The following is a 25,506-nucleotide window of genomic DNA, read 5'->3' on the forward strand; positions in this document are numbered from 1 at the left end:
AAACAAACTCTCTCATTTTAATTGAGATACTCATAAAATGCTTTTTAAAGCCTGATGTGGAAGACAAAAATAGTGTAGCCACCAAAACAGTGGCAGCTTGCCAGACTGACTTGGAACTTCCTATTACAACAGTGATTAAAAAGGCTGAAAGGTATCATGTGATTTGTTATTCAACCTTTATCCCTGTATTTTTTCAGAACTTCCAAGTGAGAAGTTTTCAGTTTTCACTTTGCTTTAGAACTGAATACATTTTTGAAGTTTTGATGGTCTTGTCGAAGATGTCTCTAGTCACATGAGAGACTAGAGACAACACTTAATTTCCATCTAGTTTCTTTTTGGTCTGATGAAAGAAGACAAGAGAATTAAGAATCACTTTTATAGCAGTGGTTGGAAATCAGCAAATGAAGATTGACTGAGAATAGGAGAGTGTGTGACTAGAAGTACATTAATGCATACTGTGGTGTTGATGCAAATTTGTACAAATTCACCTGATTTGCAGGGAAATGTTTAATACAGGATGATGTTTAGCACCATTTTTCTCTTCTGCTGCTGCTGCCAGGACAGGCAAAGCCTACCCTAGCAAGTAGTGTGTGTTTCAAGCAAAATGAGTCTGTGTTGGACCTCACTTTATCCATGTCAAGTCACAGATCTAAACCATACCAGAGCAAACAGCCTGCTTCTCATGGCAGCATCCATCTGTTGTGGCTTCTGGTTTAGGAATTGTACAGGAAAAGCTGCATTGTTTAAAAAGCAAATGTTCCAGCTGAGTGTTACTGTCTCTTGTGGGAACCTATTCTGAATTCTCCAGTGTTTGTATTATCAACTCAATGGCTGGAAACTCCTGTGTTTTGCTCTTGGAAAGACTAGTTGAAACAATGATTCAGCAGCTGAGTTAGCCTGTTACCCTCTCCTCTCAGCTGGGCACTCTGCATCTGCTTATTTTGGCTCAGGCCTGATGGTGTGCTTGGAACCTTCATCTTCCCTTCCTCTTCCATAAGGCCAAAACCCTCTTTTTCTAAACTAGTTCTCTGAGGAAAGGTTTAGGGCATCGCAAATATATCCCACATTCAGATTCTAAGATTTATTTTATTTTACTTTTTTTTTTACCTCCAAGAAAGAGGCAAGGCTCTCCACTTTTGAGAGAGTTGAAATAAACCTCATGTCTCTCTGGGAAATAATGTTGAAAGAGAGCTAATATCTTTGAAATTAACATAGCAGGAGCAACAGATTTTGTTGCCCTGTTTGTGAGTTTCAGACATTAAAATGTTAAGTACATGCTTCCCTAGGTGGTGTAGAGGTGAAAGAGTGTTCTGCAGATGTTGCCTTGGTCGAAGTGGACCTTGGAAAAACAAACAAAAAGCCCAAAACCAAGACTCAGAAATGAAATAAATGAAGTAATGTTTTTCAGCATCATCATAGATGCAGAGAACCTAACAGCTGCTGTGTTCCTACTCTTACTGAGCTCTTACGTTATTCACATTGAATGCTGGATCCTGCCCAGATGTCTAAGCACTCATTAACCATTTGTTGAGGAAATCTTGGAGAAAAATTGACTCTTGTTAGTCAGCCTGTTTGGTGTGAGGGTCTGAAGGATGTATTTCTCACTACATAAGTCATTATCTGGTCTCCTGTGGTACTATCAGGAGTAAAGCTTAAAAATCTTCAGTGTTGGCCAAAGACTGGCAACAAATCCCAAGTGTATATTTCACTGGAATCCTTTTCTTTGGCATAATTCAGCATTCTAGTGTGACTGTCACACCATAATTAAAATAAGATTAGAGTTTTGTGCAGTATTAACTCCTTCCCCAAGCCCTGCAGAGGATCACTGCAAAACCTCTACTTGCTTGCTTACATTGAGCATTTCACAGACAATTCTCTTCAAAGCAAAAACTCTGACACCAGTAATTAGTTGGAATTCCCAGAGCACTTTCTATTGGGCAGTGCAGTTCCAGTGGGTCTGTGTGTAAGAGGTTGAGGTGTAAGACGATTTCTCAATGTTTGCAAAATGTGCTGGTTTGGGAGGAAAGGAAATGAGAGCAGCAGGATTTGAGAGACTTTCAGCAGTGCAAGTGAGACACTGGGTTGGACAGTGATTCTTCCCCCTGACTGCCTGTGGCACTCTTTTGCACAGGTGGCTCTGCTGTGTGCATAGCACTTGCTGAACACATTACAGAGCACAAATTGTTGGTTGCCATAAAATGTGTTTTTTCAGTGGACCACTGGAGGTTCAGGAACAGCTCAGGATTTGACTTCTTCATCTCATGAGTCACTTGGAGTATATAGGTTTGTCTTGGGTAGGTGCATTGTAGGATTTTTCTTCTTGTTCAATTTCCCTGTGTATTAAGCCATAGGTGACATTCCAAAGCTGGCATTGTGGTGACAAAAGCTGTGCCTAACCTCCTGCAAATTGTGTGTACAGTTGAATTGTATGATGTTAAAGAAACTCCAAGGGGAGAGGTGCAATGCAGTGGTAGTTAACAACTTGTTTTTCCATGGAGGTATCACTGAGGCTGCTGTTTGCTGCTGCTGTTCCCACATAACTTTGAAGGAATCTTGTCATATTCTTGCAGTAACTTTTAGAAATGTTGATGGATCCTAATTAGAATTGTACTTTGCAAAATGCTTACTCTGTTAAGTAGACATCTCATTTGAATCAACCTGGAGCATATTATTGCATGGTCTGTTTCTGTTGACAGCACTTTATCCCAATTATTTTCTACTGGTGGGAAATAGGAGGTAGCATTGCAGGCACATCAGAGTTTGGCTGCAGCCTGCACATCAAAGAACCAGCATTTCCCAGGCATGTGCAAGTGCTGTGTTGCTTAAAGGTCACTGCTTGTTCAGGCTTTGAAGTGTGATACTGTGCATGGTGCCTTTGGAGAAAACACAAACATTTAGTGGAAGGAATGGATATTTTTAAACTTGTATTATTAACTGTGTTTCATGTAGGTAAAGTTAGGCATGTTAGCACAGATGTGCAAGGTGGGTTTTAAAACCTAGCAGTGCTTCTTATGCCTGTAAGCATTGCCTGTGTGTTTGTCTGTCACTGCTGCTTTCTCATGTAGCTTGACACTCTGCAATAACATTATCTGGAAAGGAATTTAAAAGTGGTATGTGCTCACCTTTGTCACTGAATTCAGTTTATTGATCCATAGGCTGTTTGGGATTTCCCATCTAAAGCTGCTCAACTTGCCTCTCTTATCACAAAACTTGTGTTGCAGAAAGCTGAGGATCCTGCAGTGTAAATTTTGAGATTTATTGTTTTCCTTGGTAAATAAAAATGCATTTTATTTGGGGCAGAAAAGATGGAAGACAGAAAACCATCATCAAGCCACAGCCTAAATTGGCATTACGTTAAATTCCTTGAGCTGGCAGTTGTTGGTTTGAAATGAAATTTTAAGAAATTAAAGAACTTAAGATTTGGACAAGTATAGCTTGGCTGTCACAGAATGCTTGAGGTTGGAAGGGACATGTGAAGCTATAAATATGCATGTGTGATGTTGCAGTGTACTTTAGGAGTCTACATAAATGTAATTTCTTGTGAAACATATTTTCATAAGATAATAATGCTCCATGTTTATTATTAAGACCAGCTTGTCTCAAGTACTTGGTGAAGTGTATGTTTATGAGTCTGTTAGGATTTTATGTTGTTATCTCATGCACACACACAAATGTAGCAGTGCAATTCATGAACTCCCATGTCTGTGTATGCACAAGGAACTAAAGGCACCAGATCTCACCTTTGCTCATTTGCCAGTAACATAAGGAACATTTTCTCAAAGGAAAAACATCCATGGCTCTTAATTGATATAAAGAATTTGTGCTGTGTATGTACAAGTAACACATTGCTACTGAAGGTACAGCAGATATGGTATCATACAAACTTATGTGTGTGTATGTGTGTAAGTGTATTTTTCAACTTCTTTTTTTTTCTATTTCTTGTTTTTGATGGCTCTTCCTTCTGGAAACAAGCAGGAGCTTTAAGTGATAGCTTATCTGGCTCAGAGAAACAGAAAATGCCTCAGTCAAACACTTGCTAAATGAAGGGAGAATATGAAATTAGTGCCCACTTGTGTTACTGTTTTGTGATACCCATGCTGAAAACACCAGGTTTACTCTGCAATTCATGTTAACCTGTTTAATATTTTTGATGAGACAAGCATCCCTGTTACATTTTTATATATTTCTTGCATGAAACATTGTTAGTATTGTTGAGATGTCTATTAAATTAAACTTTTGGGGTTTTTTAGGTGTATGATTTGGATGGCATTTCCTTGATTCTGGACAATTGCAGCATTGATGACAACAATCCTTGTATCCTTTACAAAATAATTCTGTTTATTGAATATGACTCACAAGAAAAGGTGTGGGGGTTTCATGGATTTGTGCCAGCATTGCTTTCACAGAGTGTCTAAGTGGAACTGGCCTCATGAGCCTCTAGGTTATATTTAAATGGTTCAGAAGTGAACAAGGGCACAAATAGGCTTCCATGAACTGGATTCTAAGTAAGTTAACTGTGGTTATATTCTGTTTCCTAAAATAATAAATATTACTGGTTTGCAGGTGCCTATTCAAGGAGCTGTGTCAGAAATCTGAATTCAGACTCTGGTCATTGTATCAGATTTTAGAGCTTTTGCTTCCACTGAAATCTGTTCAGGAAACTGAAATAAGTACCTCATCAATTCTCTACACTTGTTAAATCAGATTGGGGAGCTTATTCTAAGCACAAAGACAAGGCTAGGAAGCTGTAATGTTATGAAAATCTGTATAGTTGAGAAAATAAATTATGCAAATTACTGAAATGTTGGGGAGATTTTAATGTAAATGCCATTGTGCTTCATATTAGAGATTTTTTTCCAGGAATTTGATAGCTGAAACTTTCAAAAATAGATTGCTATTATAGGGAAGTAATCTTATATTGAAGATAAGTAGTTCTTAAGCAGAGTTATCCATCTCTTCAAGTAATACAAGTGTGTTCAGTGACTGAGCTGTGATTTTGTGTCATCTAATCATTTGCTCTTTGTAAGTTTCTGATAATTGCATCTGGAAATCAAATGTCTTTCCTGTACAGAGTCATGTCAGCTTTTTTATACTGAACACATGAAATAGGTTTTCAAATGATCATGTAAGAAAAAGCACATTCTTTTTAACAAAAGGAGTAGTGAAAATGTTTCATATTCTCCCAGTTGTGTCCTGCAGCACATCATGTACATATAAATGAATCCTAAAGGGATGAAATAATGTAGATGATAGCACAATTATGTTAACAAACTGGGTGGAGGAACAATGGGTGGTAAGTATCCTCTGAGTTATTCAGTTTGATGCTTTATATCCACAAGTTTTACATCTTCAGCATTCCTGCAGTTTGGGATGTGACAGTGCACTGAGTGGCAGAATTGTATTTCCATGGCCCATATCTGGTAATGGGCACTGCAGGATGTGGTGGGATGGGCAGGGAAATTTACCTTTCCCTACGTGGAAAAGCAGCCCTGATTAAACCCAATAAGGAGTTTTTGTCCCAGGTGACTCTTCTTTGCTGGAAAGCACAGCTGTGCAGCCACTTCTAGGATTAATCCTTCATTTTAGCTGTAGTAGAAAAGAATCAAGTTGGAGACTCTTAAAGGGTAGACTTGTAGTTTATGGTCTCTAATGAAAGGAAAATAAAATACCACGAGAGTCTTTACTGTGTTTTGAGTGAAGTGGAACTTCTTGCACCTTTTGATACAGGCTGACATTTTATGGCTATACCATAAACTTACTAGAGGATAAAACTTTGTTTGCTTGGTTTTTAAAAACATAATAACACCTCTTAATGTGATCTTTCACCAGTGATCCATAGCATACAGCATTGGGGGATATGGAAAAGTGAGTAGCACATGGGCACAGGGAGGACTGGCCTGCTGTGACAGAGTTTGTGCATCAGCTTCTGGATTGCAGCTCCTGGTGATGCCTAAAGTTTTAGCATCATAATTTTTAGATTTGTACTGCCTTAGTGTGTGACTCTGAACTTTATATAGTGTTAGCAAGTTCTCTTCACAGGGTAGTCAGACAAAACAATCCTTTCCAGCCTGAGAACCAAGGAAAATAATTACAGCTTTAGAGTCAAGAAGTGTAAAGAATGGCAAATTGAGGAGAACAGTCTGGGAGGATGGGACTTCATTACCTGAAGCTGCAGTTGGACAATTGACCCCAATATGTAAATGGATCAAAACTTAGAAAAGTGTGAGAACTCGTGACTGCTCATCCATCTTGGGCAGAGCCATGACCAGGCTCTTGTACTGCCCAAGATGAAGGCCTTTGAAGGCCTTCTAATAAATATCTGCTTTATTCCTTTATCTAGCCTCTGTTCCAGGTCAGCCTGTTAAGCCATCACTGACTATGGCTCTGGTTATTGTTTTGACCTCTTGCTGTTCCAGATGCTCTTGTCCTGCATGAAGTTAATGCTCCTCTGCTTCTCCCCTGCCTCTGACATTCCTCATCTGCTGCCTTCCCAGCAGGTCACACACAGGGAAGCAGAGGACAAGTTTGCAGTTCAGATCTGTCTCTACTTTCATCTGCTTTGCAGTATGTTCTGCTGCTTCTGGACACCTGATGCCTGAATCCATTGCATAATGTTTCTCTGAAGAGATTTGACAGTTTCTTTGCACTCTCTGTGTGCTCCAGTCCTGCCTGGCACAAATCCCAGAATCACTGAATGGGTAAGGCTGGAAGGAACCACAGGGGCTCATCTGCAGTTTTCCAAGGAGGGGTGGAAAGCTGCAGGAAAGAGCTCAGCATAGTTCTTCACACATGGCTCCTTCAGGAAGTCATGTCCAGAAAGTTTATTTTACATTCTTATTCCTAGTGCCTATTTTTTGTGGTTTCAGGCTGTGTAACTTGGATTTTTCCTTGGATAAAGGTGACTGGAGAAAGTTTCACCCAGAATCTTTTGATATAGTAATTTCTTAGATTTCTTACTAAGTCTTGGTAGATGCACATTTTAGTTGAATTTGCTTTGGAGTCACCCAAGCTCTACAGTAAAGATGTTGTTATGTTTTCTTCATTTTACTAGAAAAGTTCTGCCTTCAAATTACACATACAAGATTTCTCACCAAAAAATGTAACTTTTGTGGTAAAAGCAGTAGGATATTTTTCTGGATGGAAAAAAATAATTTCCCTAAAGTGTGCAATTTATCGGGGGATGCTGGACTGCCATGGTAGATGTTAAAGGAGCTCTTTATTACATTTGAGAGGGAAAATTCTTTGATAAATCTTTTTATTTGTAGCATATGGAAGTATACTGAAAGAGGAAATGGGTCTTCTCTTATCCTAAATTAAATTCCTTTGTAAACCTGTCATTACCTTAAAATTGCTTTCTTTGAGATCCTGAACAGTTCTTTAATGTGCATAGAAGTACCAGGGAGTTTGTAGCTTACAAAGTTCAACTGACATGTTTGCATTGCTGTAATTAATTGTTTAAATTCATCTTTCAGTCTGAGTTTGGGAGAACTGTTATATTATCTGATTGTATCTCAAGACCTGTAACTTCTACACTTACACTAGCAAACAGGTTTTTTCCTCCAGGGTATTTCATGAGTAAAAACAAACAAACCACCACTGTCATAGTTACAGACAAGAAGATTATTATGGACAGTTAAAAACAAATTTACTGTACCTCTGCAATTATTTGAATTGGTGTTTTAATTTTCCAGCTACTACAACTGTGCATGAAATGCAACAGAGAGATGCTGAAGGATGCCAGATTTTCTGTGGCTCTCAGCACAGGACAAAGGGTGAACAGAGTGAGACTGGGGAGATGCAGTTCATTAAGAGTTAAACTTCAAAAAGGTTTCATGCCACTTTTTCTATACCTGGTAAATCTTCCATGGGTTGGCTGTGTCCTAGTCATAACTCTGCTTCTGTTTCAAAGGAAAACAGGGTGTTTCAAAATGCAAGCAGAGTTATTTGCCTTTAGATTAAGGAAAGATTCCTGTATGAGCTAATCTTTATTTTTGAAAATTCAGTTTTTTGTTCTGCTTCTGAAAAGTGGGAACATCGTGCTTTACCTTTGTAACCTGTGCTTAAAAAAAAATAAATTCAACCTGCTAAAGGATAGCAGAGTGGGTTGGAGATGCCTATCTGGGTAATACCAGTAAAAAATTTACTCCAAATCCTGCTTTTCAGGTTACTTGTGTTGAAAAGGTGTTCTAAATTCAAATCTCTCCTATTTTGCTCTCCGAATCATCATCTTCCTCATCTCTGACTGGCTCTATCATCAGACAAGAGCCTTTCCTTTTGTTCTTGCTTTTACCTCATCCTAAGCTCTTCCTGCTCCTTCCAGCTTCATTTCTGCCCTTTCACAGGTTCCATTTCCTTAAGGTAAACATGAGCAGGGAGGTCAGCCTGTTCTGATCAAAATACTTTTGACCCCAATCACTCAAAAAAAAGGTGCTTATGAGAGGCTTTAAACAAACTGACCTGTTTGTTATTGAAGACTTTGCAGTTTACCTTAACTAAGCTGCTTGGTTTTTCACTGCTTCCTAACATTTGTGCTTATGAGTAACACACACAGATGTGCCTTTTTTTGCTTTTCAGTGTCTGTCCATAGAAATATTTATTTCTATTTTGGGGGGAAAAATATTATCCAGAGTACTGCAATATAATAGCTGTTAGTTAGTGGTAAAACTTGAAAGTCAGAAGTGAACTGCAGTTTTGAAGATGGAATAGTCTTGTTTTTTCAGGCTGCTTGCCAGTATTACCCTTTTGAGATTCTTATAGGTGTCTCAATAAATTGATTTTGTGAATGTCTGGATTTAATCAGAATGACTTTATGTAAGTATCTATTTTATATAAACTGTTAATTAACACAGTTTTCTGTTAGCCAAGAAATCAGTTGTACAGGAAGAAAATGTATCCTATGAGGATATATATTTATATATATATATGTGTGTATATATATACATATGTATGTTATATATGTGTTATATAGGAGTAAAAATTTTCCTCATTTCTGAAAGGAAAAGCTTGATATGGGAAGGAAAAGGTTGATATGAATTTCCATGCACAGATCCCTAAGTATGAATAATGGATGAAAATGTAGAAAGAGTAAGTTAATTTCCAGATACTCCTTCCAAAACTGCTTCTATTATATTCAGTCATCTGAGAGGTAGATCGAAAATACTTTTGACTTCATGGCAGCAGCAAGTATAATTGTGGTTCATGAAACTGGCTAAAGCTGGAGGAAATCAAGTGGCTATGGTCTACAACAATGGCAGTTTGTTTTTGCAAGATGCCAGCAAGGACTTTTGGGGAGCTGACAGACATTTTTATCTAAGTTACAGAGTGCAACCTTAAGCAGGCCACATGCTGTAAAACAGCCTCACCACTGAATGGGAGCCAGTAGAAAGCAAAAATAGGAGAGTGAGTTGACTTTTTGGAGTGAACCATCACAGAGCTGAGTGTTTTCATGCATGTGATATCCCATGTGTGTTGCTGAGAAAATACAGCACAATGTCACTTCAGCAATGGTTGCCTTTCTTTGGAAAGCTTATTTCAGGCACTGACTGTGCATTATTAAGAAGTTTGATGTGACCTATTTGATTCTGTATTTTTATAAGCATACATAAAATCATATTATTATATGATCACTGTAAAGGACCTGCTAGTGAGAACTGTAATGGTCTCCTCATGCCCAGTCAGGTTTTGTCCACTTGGAAAGAACGTGGCCCTCCCAACCCAGGAAATGGAATTACCATTTTCCTCCTCACAGTGACACTTGCTTTGCTGCACAATTGAAGGCTACTTAGGTAAAGGGAGAGTGCATTCTTTGGTAGAGGACAATCAATTTTTGCATTATTGTTGGTTGCTCTGTGTCATCCAGGGATGACAGAGAGTGCTGCAATCATCTTACTTTTTACCAGCCAGTAGTCAGTGTGTCACTGTGGGTTAACAAGCAGTGTTTGACGTCAGCGGTGGAAGAATGGGACTTGTCAGGATGGGTTAAGAACATAAATTGGTTGGCCTGAACCCTTCATTGATAGAGCCAAAGGCAAAATAAAATAACAGCTGAGTGGAAGCCAGCTCTACCTCTTCTCACTGGCACAGGCTGCCCAGAGAAGCTGTGGCTGCCCCATCCCTGGAAGTGCCCAAGCCGAGGTTGTACAAGGCTTGCAGCAACCTGGGATAGTGGAAGGTGTCCCTGCCCATGGAATTAGATGAGTTTGGAACTAAAAGTGGAGCTGGTTTGGAACTCAGTGAGCTTTAAGGTCCCTGTGATTCTATTCTGTGATTCCACCATAGGTAGAACTAGGAAACCAAGAAGTCACTGTATTACCACACTCCGGTTCAGACCAATTCAATTCCTGTGTGCTGAGAATTGTTTTTAAAGAGAGTGGAATTGTTTTTAAAGAGTGGAGAGAGTGGAGGATTCCTGCCTGGTGACATATGCACAAACCTGAGCTCTGTCTCAGTGTAATTTTAAGGTGCAGAGAAGAACTGGTCAGACCAGAAGCTGGGACAGGTACAAGTGTGGTTATTCATTGAGCAAGAGCAGCCTGAGAAGGGCTTATTTCTTTCACCTTATTCAGTAGATGAAATCCTGCCCTGTTCTGCAAGCTGCTGTGAATTCTTTGTAGCTGTATTTTGTCAGTGGCTCAGGGAGACCAGGGGCCTGTAGGGTTTAGGAGGGAATCCCTCAATGTTGTTTCAGGGTGGGGCTTTAGCAGGCTGGTTTCTGAAGTGATTCCCAATAGCTTCAGCCAAGCAGCTATTTCCAAACACCATGTGTGGTTGTACTTGGGAAGGTCACCTGCCTAGCAGTGCCTACTGCTGTCACTCTCTATCAAGGCTATTTTTTACACTCTTGAAAGAAACATTACCAGGTTATCCAGTCTTTTCTTACATCAGCATTAATTGACCAGAGAGATCTCTATTCCAAGTAGATTTTTCAGTATATTGCCTAAAGTGACCTGAGTGGGATTATTAAAAAGCTCCAAAGGGGGAGGAGCTGAGTGCTGCTCCTGTTGGAAAGGGCACATTTAAACCTTGTTTTAAATCCCACTAAACATTGGCTGCACATCCCAAGAGTTGGGATAACATAGCTTCCATGTCTTAACTCATTGTTTATCTTTTCTGGATACTGCAAACTCTGCAGGCAAAACTCAGTTAAATTTGGAGAACCAAGGGAAAAACCTACCACATTAAGCATATTTGGTAGATCTAAATTCTGCCACAAAGACTGTAATTCTCAAGTATTTATTGCTAGAAAATGTTTATTTTTAAATGAAAACAAAAATGCTAAGTTTTCTTCTGAGATGCTCTACATTACTAATTGTGTCTTCCACACTGTTGCCCAGGAAAACTTTTCTCCTGTCAAATGTAACATTCTCCTCAAATGAAAAATACTTGAGACCACAGGAAGAATGCAGTGTGCAGTACAGATATAGATACTCTGAGAAATTAAAGGAATTAACCTTTTTTGTCTTCCAAAAATGACCACAGATCATACTTTGTGTTTTATCATTTAACAAAGTTACAATTTCTAAAGATATATTTCAGTTTGCTGATTGTGTAATTCCTAAAATTATACAATTTTTAGAGCACCTCCAGGATGATTAAAATACTGAAAATACTTAAAATAGTTGAAAAATATTGAACTTCGGAGTTTGGGGGTGGGGAGTGGTGTTAGTAATTTCCTTGAGAGTTTATGAAATACTAACACAAATTTGTGTTTGTGAATATGTGAGATGTAATATGAATCTATTCTTCAGTATCTCCTTTCTACCCAGCTATCACTATTAAAATACATGTGATGTACAGGATCCCTCTGAAAGCTGAAGGAAATCAAACAGAGCTATACAGAATGTTAGAAGGCTCTTTCAAATGTTACATTCTAATATTTCTAATCCCTTGTGAGGAGTAATCTCTGTAGGCACCAACTCATGCATGTAAATGTAAGGAATTAAAGTTAATAAGTCTATTTCTAAACCAAATATTGTCATATTTGTCCTCTTCACTAATCCTCTTGGTGGATTTAAATCCATGACAGGCTTGAATTCTTGAAAAAAAACAGGTCTCTAGTTATCAGGAGCACCTAAAAAAAATTGACTGCTTTTATAGCTCAAACAGCTTCCTTGGTTTTTCTGTACACTTACTTTTGAAAAATTCCCCTCTGGGCTGAGATGGAGCACTGGAAATTTGAGAGCCAAAGATTTTTGGTTTTTTTAAGTAAAGCTAGGAGTGGTTCAGAAATATTGTTGAGAATGGAATGCCTTCTACAACCACCTTATCATATTTCAGTCTGTCTTCTTGGCATTTTTTTCTTGTGCATACCTCCAAAGAATATTTGGATGTCATCTGGCCAATGCTTCAAATAATATTTTTATTCTGGCATTTTTCTGTTGCCCCATTTTTCATCACTGTAATTAGAACAGTTTTATCTTCAGCTGGTGAATGTGTTCTCCTGTGTAACCTCTTCCTGAGCCTTAAATTGTTTCCTCTCACTTCCTCAGATCTTTGCTTAAAATCTGTTCTTTAGACTTGCTAATGGTTTTTAAAACCTTTCCTTCCTCACTCAGATATATTTTCAGGCCTTTCCACTTGTGGATTTGTTCCTTTCTTTTGGAGTGTGGAGATTTCCTCAAGGAGATGCAGCCATTCCCTGAAATTGTAGACAGGATTGTGGCTAATGGCTATTTTGCTAAACAAATAGCTGGTTATAATTTAGCTGCATCTTTCAAAACACCCATTTATTTAATGGTTGTTATTTTTGGATGCACACGGGGCATCATTTGGTGTCTGTGACCATGGAACTGGAGTTTCATTTACCTTCAGTGTTATGATTATTTGTCATAAAGTGACATTTGAAATGGCCATAAGCAGCAGGAGGGAAGGTATGCCACATGAGTTACTCAGAGACCCTGAATTAATAAAATACACATGTACTGTGCTGAAAGATAAGGTGGCATAAAATCCTTGTTGGATCTATATAAATGGATGAATCTCTGGTATTTCTAAACAGAGGAAGAGCTTCAGTCCAAATTGTGTCAGCTCAACTCATCATCTGTCTGAGAGTGCTGAATTATAATTAGCTTAACCACATCTCAGGCATGAATTAGATTGGCTTTTTAAGTGCAGTGCCAATTTTCTGAAAGTTTTATTTGACTCCTGTAATTGCCATTTTAAAGCATTTTAGAAAAGGTATTTATTTCTGCACATAAATGCACATTAATGTATTTCTGTGTAAAGGTGGAGCCTTTTTCTTTCCATGCCCCAGGAAATTTAAAAGGACTACAGCCTGCCTGATGGTCAGTTTGTGAACAGTTACCACCCCCCCTTCATTGCTCCACATCTCAGTGTTTGTGGTAGGTTTTAATAGTAATTTGATGCATGAGTTTCAACTTAATGAAATGTTGCATTTGTTTTTCTGTACTTGGGAAGAGAAGATAAGGTAAGGCATTTTTAAGTAAGGTAACAGCAGTTGAAGCTTTTTAACACAGCAACCTACTAGCTCTGGTACCTCTTTCAGATAGCTAGTAGATTTAATTATGAATCTTAAAATGGAATTATTATAAAAGAAGGGATTGAAAGAACTGAGTATTCTAACTGAGTACTATATTCTAAATACTAGCTTGAGATCGATCAAGAGTGTGATTCTTTCTGTTTTAAAACCAGATGATTTGTAGTTGCTCATAAATTATGGGTTTCTATTAAAAATGTAAGTCATAATTTTAAAAAAAATTGGCAGCCTAAGCAGCAAAAAATGGATGTGTCATATTCTTGGTTTTAAGCTAGTATTACAAGTCTGAGTATAGGGAAAAGGAAAACAAGCTGGAGGTTATGGCTTAATTTTTTTTGAAAGTTCTGTAAGTTTTGGCATAAAAGGCATTATAATAAAAATAGCCTGACAGAGCTAAACATGTCCTATGGCTTTTGTAGCTCTGAAGTGCTGGACCCAAATTTTTTGTTCAAGTTCATAGTATGCTAAGATGTCCTGGTATTGGGTTTCAGTCCCACAGAACATGAAAGGCTACACATAGAATATAGATTAAATGCTTATTTGGCAGACATTAAAAGCTAATATCAATCTGGGTGCATGATACTGTTCAGAACTGTTAACCCAGAAATACCAATGATCTAGGGAGAAAAATTCCTTTATGACTCTAGTTAAGAAGTGTCCCAATAAATTTCGAATTTCTGAATTAGTAAACCTCATTTAAGGAATATAGGGTGCCATTTGGCTGGACATCAGTGACATGAGGATGTAGTTAAAAATGGGGAAGCCTTGGAACTCAAATGAGCCTCATGATCTGCCCTGGCTGTCAGTACTGGACAGTGCTGAAAAAGTGTGAAAATGTGAAAGGCTGGAGAGCTTGGACTCTGCTTCTGGGAGCACAGTAAATATTACATATACATGCATATTCATAATTATCTATTAGATAGACAGCAGCTGGATATTGTGAGCTGTTGTTTTTCTCTTTCTGAACTACTCACAGCCAAAGGGTCAGGAAACTGTGCTGTACCTGTAATCAGCCACACAGCAAATTTTGGCAGATTTTATTACTTATCTGATGCCTGTCCTTAAAAAAAAATGCTGAAAAACATAAACTGAGGGAAGAGACACAAAAATTACACAGAACTTGGAATGGCTCTCTTGGTTTCTTTCTTTAGTTCATGCAAAATCACCAAATACTAGTTATAATCTGGGAAATTTTTATTTTAATCTATGCTGAAAAGCTGTGTTTGGAAACAATTCTAAACAAATCTAAGCCAGAAATAAATCACAGGCTGTAGCGAGTGAGATATTTACCCACTAGGAAAGTTTATTTAGGGACACAGTGAAGTCTTCCAGTTCAACACTGAAAGTTTTTCAGAGAAAAGGCCCAAAAGCATCTTTTGCACAAAACAGAATTAACAGGCTTGATTTCAAGAGGAATGACCTTTGGTCTTCTGTGTTTATGCAGAAGTGTTGGGCAAAAGAGGTTTAGTAGTCCATTCTGGTCTTCAAAATATAATTGTTGGCCATAGATACTTAAATGGATGAATTGTCACTGAAGGTCATGCATGAGTTTTAATGTGTCTGTGTTATGTTTAATGTGTCTGGTTATAGAGAAGGTGTAAGTCCCATTTTAAAGAAGCCTATGTCCCACAAGGCGCACTTCAAGAAATGGATTCATCATTGCAGATTTTGGGTAGACTGCTCAGAGAGTGAAATAAATGCAAGTAGCCAGAAGGAAGATGTTTGCAAGAGGAACTGGAATTTCCACTGCTGGCATGGGAGGATAGTGAGGGCTACAGAACTGGAAAAATTACCTAATGTGCAATTATTTTGTGCTGTTGTCTGTAGGCTGTGAATTACAGAGAATATTGCCTTAGCATTGAAGCTGTTTCAGTGCCTTTAAACCAAATGGTTTTGCCCATTTGTCTGTTCTGAGATGGTGAAGTTTAAAACCTCTGTCAAAGCCATGTTCTGCAATTCAGGCTGCAAACCCCAGTTCAGGTTTTTGGGGATAGGCTTTCTGTCTTTACTGGAATATTTTGTGGAAGCAGCTTCCTTTGGGGAGGGCAGCAGGTGAGGGGTGGAAGGGCTGCAGGCTCCTCATGCCGTATCCAGTGAGGCTTTGCTGCCACGCTGTGGTGGAGCTGGAGCCTTGTTTGGCACTGGATGGTCCAACCCTCTGACTGATCCTTGGGCCAGGTGAGAGATGCCTGTAGCAGAAACATCTGCTTTCACTTCCCCAGTGCTGCAAATCTTACCCCTGAAATGTGTGATCAGGAGTAAATGCCTCTGGCAGCATCCAGCAGTGCCTCTGTATTTTGGAGGCTTCTGGACATCAGCTCTGCAAGAGCAAAGTCACACAGAGGGGGGAGGAAGGGACATTCCCTGCTCATACAGTGCTGCCCATTTCTAGCTTTTGAACCCAGAATGTGGTGACTGCAATCACAGGTGATAAGAACAGCTGTGGAATAAATGAAAATGCAGGCAACTGAAATATTCTAGGCTTTTTCTTTCCTACCTTCTAGGCAAAATATTTAAAGTTTGTATAGGATGAATTCATGATGTTTTCTGGTGCTGGTAATTCAAGTCAAGTATAAATAGAGTCTATAGCATTAATTCTAAAAATATAAATTAGCTTTTTGAAAATACGTAAATAAATTGAGATAAAGCATTTAATTAATTACATTTTCTGTTATTACTTTTTTGGTCATGTCTTAATCACAGATAGAAGTCACATAAAAATATAGAGGAATTAAAAGGAATTGTTCTGATCTTATGCAGCCTCTAGAACTTCATTAAAATGCTAAAACCCCAGACAGGAAGAAACTTGTAGAGCTTTGTAAGCGGTTTGGCTGATGGTGAGGGGCCAAGGTCCTGATGTGTGGTCCATCACAGCTCCAAACTGTGACAAACAACTGTGGTAGTTGGCTAGAGACCTCTTTTAATGGTGGGAGGAATTATCTTCAAGGTGCTGTGGAACAGAAGTGCTTGAAAGGGCTGAAAGTCTGGAAAGAAAAATGATTTATGTCTTTTCAGTACAGTCCAGTCAGGTCTGCAAGTGGAAGTGACTCTGAAGTGATGCTTCAGTATTTCATTCCAGTCTGCAGAGGTTCTGGTGATGATTGGATTACTTGTTGCAGGCCAGAAAGAAATATAATTATTGTACAATACAAATAGTGTATTTTCATTACCTCTGTTTTTTAGTCATACAGTCCTGTTTCCAGAATATGTCTTAGAAAAATTGGTGGCTTTAAGAAAGGGATTACATGAGCAGCCCATTTGATGAGGGTTCCAACCTGTGAGTGCTGGCTGTCTTAATATCTTGTATCTCTTCCTGTATTTGATTAGAATGTAGTTGCTATTGAAATAATAAAAAATTTGATTTAAATGAGGTAATGGGATTGGGCAAAGAATTCCCTCTTTTTTGCATAAGACCTAATTACTCGTAAGGAAGAAAGTTCCTAAGTAATAATTTAGTTATGGAAAACTGACTGTAGTGCGGGAAACAGCCTAATTTAAAAAAAAAAAAGTCCCTAGACTATGTCATAAATCAAACTCTCCGCTAAGAATGTTATATTTAGAGATCCTTCAGTATTAGTAACTATGAAGGGGATTTAGGAAAACAGATGTAGGTATTTCATTCTCCTTGTCATCCCTTCAGTATCCTGTATTAATTAATGATAATAATTAACTTCTAAAACTTGCCTTTTTCAAGCTACATACTTCTAAGATTGCTTGTGCATTGCCTTTTATCTACCTCATCGGCTTCCAACCTCATTAATAATTTTTTCTGTGCTCTGTTGTCCATAGAATCCAAATTGCTTTGGACAAATGGACAATTCTTTTGGGTCCTGGTGGCTACAGTGGGCTTGTCAGTAATGTTTAGTTCTAATTGGGCTAAGAATGAGAAGGTGGAACCCTGTCCCTGAGCAATGGTCTGTGTGTCCTCCTCTGCAGCAGTATTGGTTAGCGGTTCCTGGCAGGACATCCTTGTATTTTCACACCCCATTAAGTTTACAAACCCAGTTCCTGTGCTCTTGCATTGACTCCAGCAACCTCTTGTAGCAGAATCCAAGTGAAAAGAACTGGGAGAATTGTGAAAAGTTCCCTTTGCAGTCAGGGACAAGACTGCAAAGGGATTTAGTGGCACAGATTTTCATGGCTTCCAGATAGTAATATTTTTCATCCTTAAGGGACAGTTTCCTCCACCTTTCTTCCTTTCTCTTTGTGTTTCCCTCTCCCTGACAGTCAAAGTTACAACCCAGAGAACGATTTTAAATTTTAAATTGTGGAATGTAGATGTTACTTGGGTATGGAAATAGGACAAGTTGATTTAGTCACAATAGCACAGGAATTCCAAAGCACACAGTGCTGAAAGATTTTGGAAAAGTGTTGCTGTAAATGCACAGAAATGTTTGTTTTCAGTCCCTAAGCACAGATAGTCTAGTGATGAGGCTTCTGCAAAAAAAAAGAATTGTTTTCTTTTTGTATGTCCTCTGTGACAGAATATCATAATCTTCACTTGTCTATAATATTATTTGAGTGTAATATGTCCAGTTGGAAAACTCTAGACAAGACTGTGCAATCAGATCTGCTGTGCTTGCTGTGTTGCTTCTCTTTGGTGCAGTTTCACAACAAACAGGCTCACACTCATATTTTTAGTAACTATGGCAACTTTAGAAGCTCCCTTTCTAAAGCTGAGCCTACAATAAAGTGCCGAAAGTGTAGGTAGGATTAGAGACTCTCGAATGTGTTTAATTTTCTCTCTGTGTCTCTGTCTTTGGAGAGGAGCGAGAGGGAAATGTGAGTATTAGCTGGGGACTCGCTTTAATCTCCACAGACACTCCAGTCTGCCAGGCTCTGCTCACAGCTGTCCAAAGGCCTCATCCTTCCCCAGCCTGCGAACAAGGGGGTGATGAATATTCATGGCTGTGGTCACAATGGAAAACCTGCACACAGAAAGGGGTTTCTGAAGGAGTGAAAATGTTATTGAAACCATTTTGCAGCTTCAGCTACAGTAGTCAGTAATGATAAATGCCACAATGGTGATAGAGTTCATAAGATAATGGGGATGTCTTAGATATTATGTAAGCATGAATGGATCTGGTAATAGGAAAAGAGCATTTGCCATGGGGTTTAGCAGCGGGTTTGTGCTGAAGGACATAAAGACTATAGTAGCAGGATCCTTCTCAAGGCTAATATGCACAAAAGTTTTGGGAGTACTTTTTTTTTTTTTTGTCTGTGTGGCACTTTGTATGACTGAGAACTGTCAGTCTCTGAAAATTGCTGTTAATATTATAGAAAATATGCTTTTATGCAAGTACTGTTTTTATGCAGAAACTGTATTTTTGGAACACAACAAGGGAAGTCTGCTCATCCAGGAGCCGAGCCAGGGAGGGTGGTAGGATGTTTTTCACAGTCCACTGGGAGAACTTGGTGTTACTTTTTGGCACTCATGCCCTAAATCAGACCTGGAAAAGACCTGGTGAGTGTCAGCCTTGGTTTGTCTGCATTCATTGGCTTGCTTGCTTTGCTGCTGTGAAATCTATTCTCACCTTGGCACTAATGATGGAGTCTGCACATATATGATTTTATTACTTCAGCATCTTATTGATTTATATAGTCAAATGTAGTCTTCAGTGCAAATACCAAGTTTATGTAACTTAAATGTAGATTGGCACTTGTCTTTTTACTTAATTCTAGTAGTGATGCACTGACAGAAGAGAATATATTGATATTCTCTGTTGTGTTCACCTGTCAAGGCTTTGATGAGGTGCATAATTTGTTTTGGTCTTAATTTCTCTCTGTCATTACCTCACACTGGAATTTTTTTGGATAAAGAAGATGTGCAGCATGCTTCCTGACAAAGTTCAGGTCTATCAGAAAAAGAAAAAAAGCTCCATAGTAGTCGACACTTTATTATGTTTTATTTTCAATTCTGGACTTCTTGAATTTGAAAATTAATATGAACTGCTACAAAAAGGCTGTTTCACTGACACATGCCAATGCAGGGCTGTTCCCTTATGGTTATGTCCAAGCTGCTTTTCATCTAAACCCTTCTCTCTCTGTTGAGGTTGTGTAAGATTGTTTAAGTCCAGTTCCTCTCTTCTGTTGTTTTGTCTGAAGTTCTCCTCTGTCTGAGTTTTCCCCTCCTGTCACCCTGTGGCAAATGCCCACAAGAACATTTATCTCTGTGCTTAAGATGCTCCCCAACCCAAAAGACGTCAAGGAGATGAGTAAATTATGCATATTCTTCTACTGGATGTGAAGCTACATGTAGTAAATAATTGGTGCCCTGCAGGCAAACCACTCATGGGATTCAGAAAGGCTTGGCTCCTGTATGGGTAACTTGGGAAAGATTATATCATAACAACTTTCCAGCTGCAGAATTGGGACCAACATCTCTGACACTTCATAAAAGGAACACTGTAGTTCACTTGGAAGATGCCTGGCTGATAATCCTGGGAATTTAAATCCTTTGTCTACATCCCTGACATGTGCCTCAATCCTGGCCTCAAGGGACCACCTTGGGAGGTGAATGAGTTGCAGCTTGTGCCCATTTAAACATCAGCAGGAGCTCCCTGCCAGTGATCATAGTGTCTGGTCTCCTGGCAAGTGTGTGAAAGCACCCAGGCATAAAGGACTGAGTTTAGGTAATATTGGAAGTCAAAGAATTTTAAGTGTCTCTGATATTATTTGAGCTATTTTCAGATATTAACCTGGATAAGTTGTCTTTTTCTACATCTCTTCCAACTTTTGCTGTGAAAATAATAGTCATCTTTCCTGTGCATGATGTACAGCTTATTTTGTTTGTGCCTGGAAGTGTAGTGTTGAAGTGTTCAGATCATAAACAACTGACTTACTTTTTATTTAAACTCACTAGGAAGATCATTGGAACATTTCAATTGACTGTAATTTGGTTTGAAACAGTATGTGTTTTTAATTCCTGCAGTTAATTTGGTTGAGGGTTTTTGTTTGCTTGGGTTTTTTTTTTTTTACTTAATATAAACTCTAGTAAATTTGTGTGAAGTTTAAGGGCAAACCTCTTTTAGAATTAAATTGCCTCATATGCAAGTATTTGCAGGTTCAGCGTCAGCACTTGTAAATGTCTTGTTCAAACCCTTGATTTCTACTGAGTTTAAGGGGGAGGGCAGGGGGAGGTGAATGCAGTAATAAATCAAAATAATCAGTGTTTCATCTTTAAATAAATAGATGAATGCTCCTTGACTGTGCCCCACAGTTGTGAGCCAGTGGGCCGTGTTTGCCATCCGGAACCTGACGGAGCAGAACGAGCAGAACCAGGCGCTGATCGCGCAGATGGAGCGCAAGGGGCTGGCCGACAGCTCTGCCCTCCAGAGCATGGGCCTGGAGATACAGCAGAGGGATGGCAAGTTAATCCTGCAGTCGACCAGGAAAAAGCCCTCCTGAGCAAAAATGTCAGCAATAGACTGAAAGGGTATTTCTCTTACAAAACATTTTCCCTTGCTCAGCAACTGGTTTTTTTCAGTTTTAGTCCCAGTTTGTTGAAAATGTTGTGTTTGTTCTCAGAAAAGCTGCCAGATGATGTTTCTGCCTCCTTTTGCTGTAAATAAAAGGTCACCTGTGTGTTTTCTATGTACCTGAGTGAATCAGGTCCTTCTTGTCGGTTGGTTGGAATTTCATCACTTCCTTTTTCATCACTAGAAGAATGTCACACATGCAGTATCAACTTGTCATAATTCCTTTTGCTGAACCTGGAGATAACTATCATTAAAAAACTCTTCAAAGAAAGAGCTCCTTTGCAGGCTGCCTTCTCCACGTAAAAGATCTGTGCTGAGTCAGGGCTAAACAAGCAAAGTTAACGATTTTCAATATGGGACCTAAATATATTTGTATAAGCATCAAGAGAATGTTGGATGTACTTAAATATTTAGTGAATTAAACACAACATGGCTTTTGTCTGTTTAAATTATTAGTAAACTGTCTTTTCTACCTTGATACCTATCAGTCTTCATGACAAGTATATTAAAACCAAAGCTGAAGCTGTTGTGGCAACAGATGCTGCATTCCTTTGCACTGGGGCATGTCTCTGTTTTGGAGACTTGGGTGTTTGTTTGAATGTTATTTGTTCCTTTGGAGGGTAAGTCAGCCCACTTTCCTTTTATTTTGCACTTCTCATGGGTTTTCTGATCTTTGGCAGACTGCTGAAGAGGTAGTTTCTCACTGTGATTAATTCTAGCAGTTTCTTTTCACCCCTCTGCCTTTCCAAAACATTGACAAAACTCATTTCCAGTTAATTAATTCAAGAGAGGCAGAAGAATAGAAGGCCCTGCCTCTTCATTTTGGGTACCCTCCTGTATTGTTGCTGGACCCTGCCACTGTGGAATGTGGCATGAATGAGATGGGGGAGAAGGGGGGGTGAAACTGGGGGGCAGGGGGAGGAGGGCACAATTAACTCTGTGTGTGCCACAGCTTTGCCCTGGAAGCCAAAAAACATAATCCTCCCTGCACAAGCAAAACAGGAATTACAGCTTTATATTGCTGGTTACTGTCATTGGATTATCTTCAGCCATGTCCTACTCAGAGGTCTCAGAAAAATTAACATGTTCATGTTCTTGTTGACATTTAATCCCATTCTTAAATAGAAAGGCAAGCTCATGTCCCTAAACTCCATATTACATGTAAACAGACCTTCATCCATGTGTGTGAGCTTTTGCTCCTCCAGCTGAATTTTTGATTTAATAATGGAAGAAAGTACACAGTGCTTTGAGAAACACATTGTACTGCTTAAAACTGATGGTGAGTAGAGCTGGACTGCTGAGGGAATTTCAAGTTAACAGAAAGATGTTGGTGTGTGCCATGCCAGCCTGGTGGGACTGTGGAATTGACCCAGTGCAATTTTAGACACCTGTTTGTTTTAAAGGCAAGGATTAAAAAAAAAAAAAATCCTGTCTACAGCTGTTTGTTAAGTAAATGATGTCTGAAAAGGGGATAATGGCAATAGGAACAAGGACTCTAACTCTTATTTCTTTTAGTGACTTTTTACTTAAAAATAGGAGAGAAAATTTGTCTTTGCTTTTGTAAGGAGTAAATGTGAATATAAGCAAATTGATTTGTTTGCTTTTAAGAAATAACTTGACAGAACTGTTTTGCTGGCTGTTAAAATTGTGTTGAAGTGCTGTCATATACAGGTAGGTTTGTTGGCTTGTGCTGGCTGAATGGAAATGTGATTGTGGTTCTTCTTGAGCATATGGTTTCTCAGTGATTTCCTAAAGCCTTAATGATTGTGTTTAGGCCAGAATTAATTTAATATTTTCATTACTGTCACATAAAATTTACAGCTGGGTTTGTAGGGGATTTTGCTCTTATCTCCATAACACAATGGGAGATTCATACTTCTAGCACCTAAATGGAAAAAAAAAATCATTCTACTCTTACAGAAAAAGATTTTTAAAAAGGCGGTTATTTGAAAGACCGTATCATTCAACTTTAAAAGGAAAGAATTTAACTTTTGCTAACAAAGGGGCATCAAATATGACAGTATCTGAAATAAAGTGAAGTTGTTCTTAATTTGATAATTTGATAGAAAATTTCATAGAAAAATACAAACACTTATTTTAGTGTCACTACTTAGGAAACCCATGGTAGATAATTTAACAAAGTGAGGGAAAAATTTATTCTGAACAGAAAATGGACTTTCTATGCTTTCTGTGTAAGGGAAAAATGCAAAGAATTTCCTTTTATTTAGGGTGATAAAGAGTTAAAATCCTGTTCACAAAACAAATCCAGAGAGAACTTTGGATGTGGAAAAAGCAGTGGGAGTCCCTTTTCTTTTTAAGCAGTGAGGAATAGAGAGGGTGGGGTTTTTTCAACTTGATGGTTATATACCCACCAATAGAATACACACGAACCCATAAATATAAGCCAAATAATAACAAACACAGAAAAGGTTAAAAGAGTTTTGTGTGTTTCAGTACATAATGGAGTAATAGTTGTGTTTTCTAAAAGGGAAATGTAGGGCTTTCATAGTGGAGAACATGCTGATTACTGTATTGTGAGTGGCTGGCTTTTGATTTTCCAGGATGGATTAATTCTCGGAAGACAACAGCTTCCCTGTCCTCCCCCAGTGGAGTCCTGGTCTCCAATAGACTCGTTTTATATGCTTGGGGATTAATACAGCACAGCAATCAGTCATAAAAAGCAAGCTTTAGTGAGTTTGTAAAGGGGCAGAACAGGCAAATCAAGTCTTGTGACCATCTTACTGCTTTCGAGTGCTTTCAAACAATAGTGATCAGATTTTTTTTTTTCCCTTTTTTTTTAAGGTCCATTTGTTATTAAAAGAGAATAGGGAGTTGGGTTTTCATCCTGAGTGGAGAGATTCTGGAAGAGCTTTCTGTGAGAGATAATCTGAAATGTTTGCAAAGCTCTGAATATGTTTCTAATAATTTAAGTGATTTTTGCCTAAGGTAAAATATGATTTTAAATACAACCCAAAAAAGGAGAAAAAGTCACAGGCAGTTTGTGCCATTGTCACAACCTTTATTTAACAGTTTGTATTTTTATGTTGATGCAAGTGCTTGTGTAGTGAGAATCAAAAATAAGAGTCTACTTGATTGCAAATGAGAAACTACTAAAAATGTGAGGCTCTGCCCAAAATAACCCTCAGTTTTTGTACCAAGCCTGAGCTGTGTCGTTTGGTTGTATTGATTTGGAAATCCCTGTCTCTTAGTGTGGACTTCTTTGTGTTAAATGGGGGGAGTGTATGAAGCAATGCAGAAACATTTTAGTAAGACATTGTTCCCTGTGGGGCTGGGGAGGCCCTGGCACGGGTTTCCCAAAGAAGCTGTGGCTGCCCCATCCCTGGAAATGTCCCAGGCTGGGTTGGATGGGGCTGGGAGCCACCTGGGATAATAGTGGAAGGTGTCCCTGCCCTTGGCAGAGGGGACTTGGAACTGGGTGATCTTTAAGGTCCCTTGCAACACAAACCATTCTGTGATTCCCTGGACTTTACATTTCCTTCTGAAAATCCCCGTGTCCCCCTTAGTCTGCTCCGCCGGCTCCCTGCGGTGCTGTCCAGGGTCCTGACAGAGCTGCCCCCTCTCTGGAGCTCCTTCTGGAACGAGCTTCTCCTTGTCCAGAGCTGGTTCCAGTCTCCTGCAGCTTGGCCAAGGCATGACCGCTCCGTTGGGGAGGGTTCGTCCTGCTTTAGGCACAATGGGTTTCTCTCCCAATAGTTTCTGATAACATCCAGCAGTTTATGAGGATGAGAAACTGGCATTGATTTTTGAATAGGTCCTTAGTATCCCTAAAACAACTTTGTTTTGGAATCTTTAGCTATTCCTGAGATAAATGAGGGTAGTGACTTTTCCTCTTGCATAATCCAGCCTGAACTTCACCACATTGTAAGCTCTGGAAAAAATTTAGTTTATACACTGGAAGTAGAGACATGGGGGCTGAGCTGCTAATTTTGCTGAATGATGTTCCAGTCATGGATCCAGTGTCTGTAAGGACATTTTCCACAGCTGTTGCCCCTCCCTAGGGAGGCAAGAACTGAGAGAATCCCTGCATTTCTGTCAGACCTGCCTGGTGGTGTCCATCTAGCATGGAATTAAGAACCAGACTGGAGAAGGCGGAAGCAAATAAAAGTGGATTGTGGGGTGGGAGATGGAGGAGTTCAGGTCCCAGGGAGAACTCCTGGGAGGTGGAAAACACGTTGTCAGCCAAATGAGAGAGTCTTGTTAGTTTGCTTCTTCCCTCTTACTGTCTAGATACTTGCAGAAATTTGCTGTCCAAAAAATACCTTTTTAGTAGAGCCTCCCCTTCTCCAGACTAACATTAAAAGAGATGTCTTCTTTCACCCTAAATTTAAATTGGACAGAATTGGCATTGTATTGCTTTTAATTGCTTTACAGAATCATGAAATCATTAAGGTTGGAAAAGAGCTCCAAGATTATCAAGGATACACTGGAGTTTTGTTCAGCATTTTCTGCAGCCTTACAGTTTACTCGTAATATATTATTCAGAGAATACCTAAATAATTAAAATATTTAAAT

At 38.9% G+C, this 25,506-nt stretch overlaps 1 protein-coding gene across 1 annotated transcript in view; it reads left to right on the top strand.

Moving 5' to 3' along the window:
• ATXN10 (ataxin 10) overlaps positions 1–21,092 on the top strand; it is a 75,430-nt gene extending 54,338 nt beyond the window's left edge. Inside the window, exons 10-11 of the mRNA XM_054281983.1 lie at positions 4,251–4,314; positions 20,715–21,092. Of these exons, the coding sequence (XP_054137958.1) occupies positions 4,251–4,314; positions 20,715–20,902 (252 nt within the window). The 3' untranslated portion in view covers positions 20,903–21,092. The remainder of the gene's footprint in view (positions 1–4,250; positions 4,315–20,714) is intronic.
• Positions 21,093–25,506: the final 4,414 nt, after the last annotated feature.

The sequence above is a fragment of the Melozone crissalis genome, unplaced genomic scaffold, assembly GCF_028551555.1.
Source record: "Melozone crissalis strain CALT ecotype California unplaced genomic scaffold, PUWL_Pcris_2 ptg000033l_1, whole genome shotgun sequence".
Classification (NCBI taxonomy): Eukaryota; Metazoa; Chordata; class Aves; order Passeriformes; family Passerellidae; genus Melozone; species Melozone crissalis.